We start from the raw sequence: 8,245 nt of genomic DNA, 5'->3' as shown, positions 1-8,245 counted from the left end.
CACTTGGTAGGAAGAACCCGTGTTCGATCCCTCGCAACAATAATTGGAAGGGGATTGTAACCTAAACAGTAAACACCCACAACTGATCCCCGAATCCGGATTAGCCCAAAGGGTGGACCAGGTGAAACACCAAAAAAGTAGTTAAGATCAAATAATACGAGTATAATAATTAGAACAAAAAAATACAGTAATTAGCACTAATAAAATATAACACTCTATGTGCACTAAATGCAAACAAGATTATGTGCCAAGCTCTTCGCTTTTTAACTTCCTATACATAGCCGTTTTTATTCATCAAAGACTCTAGAGCTCAAAAAATCCAAATAATTAGATGTAAATAAAGATACAGAAAACAATTTTGTTTTTAGCATAAATAGTCAAAAATCATACTAGGTAACAAATTTGTTTGAGAGAGATAGAGAGAATCACGTTTAGCCATTTAAAAATAAAAAGCCCCACAAATTTTTTTCACAAACAAACTCACCTTCAACCTCTTCTCTCTCTCCTCCATCTTGATTGTCCACCATAGCCACCACTTTCACCACCACCACCATTTCATCTATCAACCAATTCTTCAATTATTGAGGTAATTTTAATTTAATTAAATTTTGTTTCTTTCATTAAAAAAAAATGATGAACAAATAAAATGTTAGAAAGTGTAATTAGATTTTACCATGACCCCACAAAAATGCATTGAAATCAAAACAAACCAAGACATTTTCCTCTCTTCCTTTTAACAAATTAACATCCAAAAGAAGGGTGTAGAAAAATTAGCCCTTCCTAGCATTTGAAGGAGGAGGGGCTTTAATTTCATTTAGTTCGTTAGTTTTGTGCGATCCGGTTAATATTCAACGTATATTCTCTATCACACGACACAAGATCAATTAGAACCATAGTTGCATTTGTTGTTATTGTTATCATATATTAGAAAATAAAAAAATTGTTACGTTTGATATTTGTATGGAATAATAATGGGGGAGATAGTGAAGCAAATATTAACAAGGCCGGTGCAATTAGCAGACCAAATAACAAAAGGAGCAGATGAAGCCATACAATTCAGACCAGAATGTCTTGAATTACAAGGCAAGACAAAGAAGCTAGCGGACTTAATCCGTCAAGCGGCGCGTGCTGCCAATGATCTCTATGAAAGACCAACGCGCCGCATCATCGACGACACGGAGCAAGTGCTCGAGAAAGCACTTGCTCTCGTGGACAAATGTCGAACACGGTCGCTTCTTAAGCGTGTGTTTACTATCATCCCTAATGCAGCATTTCGTAAGATGATAGCTCAACTTGACAATTCTATAGGTGATGTTTCATGGCTCCTACGTGTGTCCGCCCCTAAAAATGATGATGATGATGATATTGGGTATCTTGGGTTGCCACCCATTGCGGCGAATGAGCCAATCCTTTGTTTGATTTGGGAACAACTGGCTAATCTTTCGACGGGGTCGTTGGATGACCGGTCCGATGCGGCTGCGTCGTTGGTGTCATTGGCTAGGGATAATGAACGATATGGGAAGCTGATTATTGAGGAAGGAGGGGTTGGACCGCTTTTGAAGTTGGCTAAGGAGGGTAAACCGGAAGGTCAAGAGAACGCGGCTCGATGTATTGGACTCCTAGGGAGGGATCAAGAAAGTGTGGAACAAATTGTTAATGCGGGTGTATGTTCGGTTTTTGCTAAGATGCTTAAGGATGGACAGATGAAGGTTCAAGCGTTGGTGGCGTGGGCGGTATCGGAGTTGGCTGCTCATTATCCGAAATGTCAGGATCATTTTGCTCAGAATAATGTGATTAGGCTGCTTGTTAGTCATTTGGCTTTTGAGACTATTGAGGAGCATAGCAAGTATGCTATTGCTAAGCGTAAGAAAATGTCGATTCATTCTGTTGTTATGGATAGTAAAGAGGGGTCAGAAACTTCGCCGAGAAATGGCAGTTGTGGTGGCCTGAAGACTGATCATGAGGATGAGAAGCAGATGACGAATCAGATGAAGCCGGTAGGGAAGATGCAGGGGGAGACTCAGATGGCGAATGTGGTTAATGATACAATGGTGAGGCGGACTTCTAAGGGGGATGCAGGAAGTGGTAGTGGTTGTAATAAGAATGCTAAAAATCAGAATCAGAATCATGTGCAGCATTTATTGGCAGGGGGCAGTATTAAGGGTAGAGAGTTTGAGGACCCTGAGATTAAGGCCGAGATGAAAGCTATGGCAGCGCGAGCCCTTTGGCATTTGGCCAAAGGGAACGTGTCTATCTGCCGTAGCATTACAGAGTCAAGGGCCTTGCTGTGTTTCGCGGTATTGCTAGAGAAAGGCCAGGAAGAGGTTAAGTATAATTCAGCAATGGCATTGATGGAAATCACAAGTGTAGCAGAGGAAAATACAGATTTAAGGAGGACCGCCTTTAAGCCTACATCCCCTGCAGCAAAAGCAGTAGTAGATCAACTCCTTAAGGTTGTCACAGAAGCTAGCTCTGAACTCTTGGTTCCCTGCATCAGGTCTATAGGGAATTTAGCAAGGACATATCGAGCCACGGAGACTAGGATCATTGATCCCCTAGTCAAGCTCATCGACGAAAGGGAGACAGAGATAATGCTAGAGGCGGTAATAGCACTACTCAAATTCGCTTGTTCAGAAAACTACCTCCGTGTTGTGCATTGTAAGTCCATCATAGAAGGTAGTGGTGTTAAGCATTTGATACAGCTGGTGTATTTTGGTGAACAAGTAGTTCAAATACCGGCATTGATATTGTTATGTTACATTGCTCTTCATGTACCTGATAGCGAGGTGCTAGCACAAGAGGAGGTGCTCATAGTACTAGAATGGGCAACCAAACAAGGCCATATTATGCAAGATCTTCAAGTTGATGATCTTCTACCAGAGGCTAAGAGTAGGCTTGAACTTTACCAATCAAGAGGGTCTAGATTCTAGAGGCTTAATTTTACTCACTTTCGAAGAAACATCTACCTTTTGTTGGTTACATTGTGTGCAGTGATTAGTTTACAATTTTGATAAACTTGTTGTTTCCTAACAAGGTTTTCAGATTTCGTCTTTTTTTTTTTTTTTTTTTTTTTTTTTTTTTTTAACCTTCATGGTGCAAGAGCAGGGGTGTGTATACACAAAAGGTTGGCTAGCTTTAAATTTTGGCTTTTGTAATCATTTTTGTAGTTGCATTACTAAATGAATTAACCCCTTAATTCATCATTCAATGTTTTTCTTGTATTCTTAACCTTAAACTAGAGTAATCTCCTCTTGAATTCTTAAGTGGCTTCTAGTAAATATATAAGTTGAAAAAGTAAACATTAGAAAAAAAAAAAAAAAAAAAAAAAAATGGGAATTTTGGGATGTATAGCACAGAGTATAATTGTCATTTGATTAATAAATTTATCATGTGTCATTTTATTTTAACTTTACCTTTTTGCTTTTTCTTTGATTTTTAGGAATATAAACGTAATGTTTTCTACGCACTAATGCAATCACGTAAACCTTCTTCCTATTCTGGCTGTTTATGCAATTAAGCAACGTGTAACCAAAACTAGTAGTTTGGAAATGCGACTTTTAAAACGCTTTCATCAGAATATATGTATAATTGTATAGACATAGTAAGGATACTTTGAAATTGAGATGACTTGAGGAAAAAAGATGTTATGTTTAAGAACAGGGCTAAATGATTATGTTGGACAACATAAATGAAGAAGGAATTCAAGCAATTCACATCATGCCAGTATGAGTCTATAACTCTATGATGTCGTTGGAATTGGACCAATACTAAAGTGTTGTTGGGCCTTTTGGGCTAGTCAATATACTATTAAGCTCACTTTTGTGCTCTAACTCTCTAAGCTAGGCTTTTGTTTGTAGGACTAATCAAGATTTTAGATTATTTTGGCTATTTATAAGATGCTACTTGTCTGTCAAAAAAAAAAAAAAAAAAAGATGCTACTTGTCTACTTGGTGTACGTCTAGGTGATTTGGTGCACACACTCTTTTTGGAACAACAGTATGTCACTATTTACATAGCCTATCTTGGTTCTTGACCATTTTAGATCCATCTCAATATACTTGTACGTTGGTAATTATCGTATTTTTTTATATAATGTACATTATTTTAATTACTGATGGTTAAATATATTTATGGTTAGATTTGTTATCCTTTCAAAATTAGCAGGATCCGTTTCTTAAAAAACACGAGTTAATCTATATCATATCAAAGTTTACTCAAAACTCAATACATGAGATCGTATCACATCATACCAAACTACAATAACTTAAGCCTAACCAAATCACAATTTATAAAATAAAGATGATAATATCTTAGTTTAGACGAAGATAACTTATACTCAAAACATGGATAATGAGGATTGGGGTCAAATAACCCTATTAACTTTTGTGGCTCCATTATTCAACAAAGGAAAAGTTGACAATATTATGGTAGACAGTCTAGACACTAGACAGTATTGCATGCAAGATCTGGTTTCGAACATGATCGATTATGAGATTATGGACCGGCCCACTTTTAGACGTAGTCCTCTATCTGGCAACAGGCCCACTGTTGCTGGTTGGTGCCTGGCTGCCTGCCACTAAATTTACGAGTTAACTTGAATAAATCTTACTTATTTTTAATATTAATTTTTTATTTTGATTTAACATAAGGATGATAATATTCAAAAGGAGAAATATTAAAGCGACCAAAAGTGTGGTAGGAAATTGGATGAGGGCGTTCCTTTCTTGCCTCCTTTGATAAGGAAGGTTTCTTTAAATTCAAGGTTTTGTTAAAAGTTTATTTGAATTCCTTGAATTTATAGCTTCAAAAACTGTGAATGTATTGTGACTTGTGCATTTCCTTTTTTTTTCTTTTTTTTTTTTTTTATTGTAATGTATTCTACAAAATGAAAATCTTAATGCTTTGGCTAACAAAATAAAATAGGGGAAGTGAAGAATCATAGAAATTGCTAAGTTGAATAGTTATTTGTTTGACACAAAAAAGGGAGGGGGACATTAATTTCAACTTCGTCAAAACATAGGGAGTAGGAAATAAATTAGCAAGAGTTCCCTTGGGCCCGTTTTCAATTAAAATCCATGGGAATTTTAACTTTTCATTGTTATATCCAAATAATTTACGGAGTATAAGAACTTCATTAGGGAAATTACTTTTCATTTCCTATGAAATATAACTTCGTCGCGACGTTTTGCAGGAGAACAGGAAGGGAGAGTTATCTCCCTCTAAGTCCCTCGCGTAGGGCCGTTCTCAGTCTGGTGTTTCCAGCCGTCGTTGCCGCGGTTCAGGGTTGTGTGGGGTTTGGGCTTCTCGGGCGGGTCGGGCTTTCCTGTACGGTGGTTTGTGGGTTGGGTTGGTGAACGTCGGTGCTTGGATGGTGGTTCTCGGATTGGCTGCGGGGTCGTTTGCTAGGGTTTCGTTTGTAGTTCTCGTTTTTAATTTTCTGTCTGTTTCTTATTTTAGTCGTTGTGTGTGTTGTTCTTTAGGGTTTGTTATTTTTTCTTCTTGTGTGGTGTGTTTTGTGTGCTATGGGGTGTGCAGATCGGTGTGCCGATCTTCTGGTGCATGTTTTGAACCGGGTTTTTTTGGCTATGGGGTTTTGGTTTGATCTTCTGTTGGTTTGGGATGAAGGGTTATGCTTCCAAGCTGGGGTCCGTGTTTGAATCAGAGATTGTATTGTCAATGGTGAAGTGTATGGCACCAAGTTTGATTTCTGGTCGAGGAGTACGGGATTCTGAGTCAATGAAGGTTCACGTCAGAAACTACAACATATTGCCAGACCCCCTTGCAAGAGGCTGCATAGGACAGCGTTATATGAGCCAAGGGTATTTCATAAAGTCATTTTGCGCGTGCAATTGTAGTTTCCTTTATTTCGAACTTGTAATTGGTTCTTTTGTCTTTGTATTGTTCGATTACGATTTTTTATGTAAGTGCCGTATGACTTATTATTAATGAATTTTAATCTCCCCCCTTCAAAAAAAAAAAAATATAACTTCATACGAGAACTTATTTTTCATGTTAACTGAATGAGACCTTATCGAACCCGAGAAGACGGATTAAGGGTCTGTTCTCTTCATCTTATTTTCAGTTCAATTCATTTCAGCTCCAATAAGTTCAGTTCAACTCATTTCTTCATTTCCTTCTCTCAGTTTAGTTCAGTTCAGCTCCAATAAAGTTAGTTCAGTTCAGCTTAGCCAATTAGAATATTCCCTAAGATTAAACTTTGAACCCTTATTATTCTAAGGGAGACGGAAGAACTGACGATCCTTCCACTCGTTTAGTTTTATGTAATTAATCATTAAACAACCATAAGATTATACTTTTTTGTATACTCCACTGATTTTTAAATTGTTTTTCTATTGGTATTTAAAAATTCAATTCAAATTAAATGAAAAAATGTACTCTCCTCTTTGGTTTGTTAGAAGTACAAAGCTCATAAAGATGGCACATTATTAACGTATCACATTTATTTATACAATCCCCTATTCCCTTTTGAATTTGGTACATAATTTATCTTGAAAACATTTTCCTCGTAAAAGTAGTCCAAAATTTATTCACCTAATAACTCCTGCACACTAAAACTACCGTGACCCCCCATTTCTCATTTACTAACTTCAACTACCCAACCTGCCCCTGCCCCTTTCCCCTCCTGCCCGTTTCCCCCTTTTCTCTCTCCTCCTCCTATACCCACAATCCAACGGCCCACATTCAATCACCACCTCTTATCCCCAACCGTTGGATCCCCACAACATAGAAACACTCACCCAGGAAAATGACCATCCCCCTTCTCATTTTTATTAAATTAAAATTAAAAAATACGTGGCATTAGGATAGAGCCAGTCGCCAAACATTTGCCAATATAAGTAGCCCTCACCTCCCCCACACCCCTTCCTCCTTCTTTCTCACACCTAAAATATCTTCTTCATCTTTCTTTTTTTATTCTAGTGAGAGAAAGTAAGAAAGAAAACCAGTCTACTCAAAAATGGAGGACCAAGGAGGAGAGAGGCTCAAGGGTACTGTCAAGTGGTTCAATGACACCAAGGGGTTCGGCTTCATCACCCCTTCTGAAGGCGGCGAAGATCTCTTCGTTCACCAGTCATCAATCCGATCTGAGGGGTTCCGTTCCCTCGGTGACGGTGAAGAGGTTGAGTTCATCATCTCAACTGGTGACGACGGTCGTACTAAGGCTGTTGATGTCACTGGTCCTAATGAAGGCCCCATCCAAGGCTCCACTCGTCGCGGCGGAGGCGGCGGTGGTGGCGGTGGAGGGTATGGCGGTGGTGGTGAAGGAAGGAGATCTGGCGGTGGTGGATATGGAGGTGGTGGGTACGGCGGAGGAGGCGGTGGGTATGGCGGTGGTGGGTATGGAGGAGGAGGCGGTGGGTATGGCGGAGGAGGCGGTGGTGGAAACTGCTACAGCTGTGGTGAGGCAGGACACATGGCGAGGGAATGTCCTAGTGGTGGCGGCGGAGGTGGAGGAAGGTACGGCGGAGGCGGCGGTGGCCGAGGAGGAGGTGGTGGTGGTGGGAACTGCTACTCTTGTGGAGGTGATGGACACTTTGCTAGGGACTGTACTGCTGCTCCTTGATGAATGATGATGAATTTAAATGTTTTAAGGTTATTATTATTATTGTTATGGTTGTTAATTAAGTATGTTGGTTTTTGTTATAGGGTTTAATGAAAAATGTCTGTGGGTTGAGTTGGGGTTTGGGAGAAAATATTTTGTGGGGGTTTAAGATGTATTTTCTCTCTAATTTTTATTATTACAACTAGTTTGTCGGCTATGGTGAATTAGGGTATGATAAGAAGGGTAGTAGGAGTCTTTTTAAATTTTATCTACTTTTGAAGAAAAAAAAAATCAAGAATGGAGATGTGTTTTAACAGGATATTTTAGATGAGATTGTGCTTTGTCATCCTTTTGATCTCTGTTGAAAAATGTCAATATTAATGAAATATACTTCCTTCCCTTTTTTTTTTTTCTTTTTAAATATTTTGTTCCTCGTTTATTTTATTTGTTTCCTTTGTTTTGGATTAATTGCTTGATTTCGTTCTGATTTTGTTAATGAATAATATTCGTAGCACATTTTTTGCTCAATGTCTTTTTACTGTTTTTTTTAAAAAAACGTTGATGTTGGAAATGGAATATCCATGTAAGTTGGGCCGGGTTTTGTTTTACTAATCTTGACCCAAAGAAAAATATGCAGATGGCTCAAAACTTTAGTCTCTCCTATTGGTACAAAAAGACTTGCGT

The 8,245-nt window shown here is 38.5% G+C and overlaps 2 protein-coding genes across 2 annotated transcripts; both read left to right on the top strand.

Annotated features, from left to right (window-relative positions):
• Positions 1–3,486, top strand: LOC110737814. Its single transcript, XM_021918164.1, has one exon. It carries the CDS (start codon positions 972–974, stop codon positions 2,928–2,930), a length of 1,959 nt encoding a protein of 652 aa, XP_021773856.1. The 5' UTR covers positions 1–971; the 3' UTR covers positions 2,931–3,486.
• Positions 3,487–6,877: 3,391 nt separating this feature from the next.
• LOC110739470 (glycine-rich protein 2-like) lies at positions 6,878–7,966 on the top strand. Its single transcript, XM_021919919.1, has one exon. It carries the CDS (start codon positions 6,977–6,979, stop codon positions 7,580–7,582), a length of 606 nt encoding a protein of 201 aa, XP_021775611.1. The 5' UTR covers positions 6,878–6,976; the 3' UTR covers positions 7,583–7,966.
• Positions 7,967–8,245: the final 279 nt, after the last annotated feature.

The sequence above is a fragment of the Chenopodium quinoa genome, unplaced genomic scaffold (genome assembly GCF_001683475.1).
Source record: "Chenopodium quinoa cultivar QQ74 unplaced genomic scaffold, ASM168347v1, whole genome shotgun sequence".
NCBI classification, from domain to species: Eukaryota; Viridiplantae; Streptophyta; class Magnoliopsida; order Caryophyllales; family Amaranthaceae; genus Chenopodium; species Chenopodium quinoa.
The sequence above is the reverse complement of the archived record's forward strand: the minus strand, read 5'-3'. Positions and strand labels throughout refer to the sequence as shown.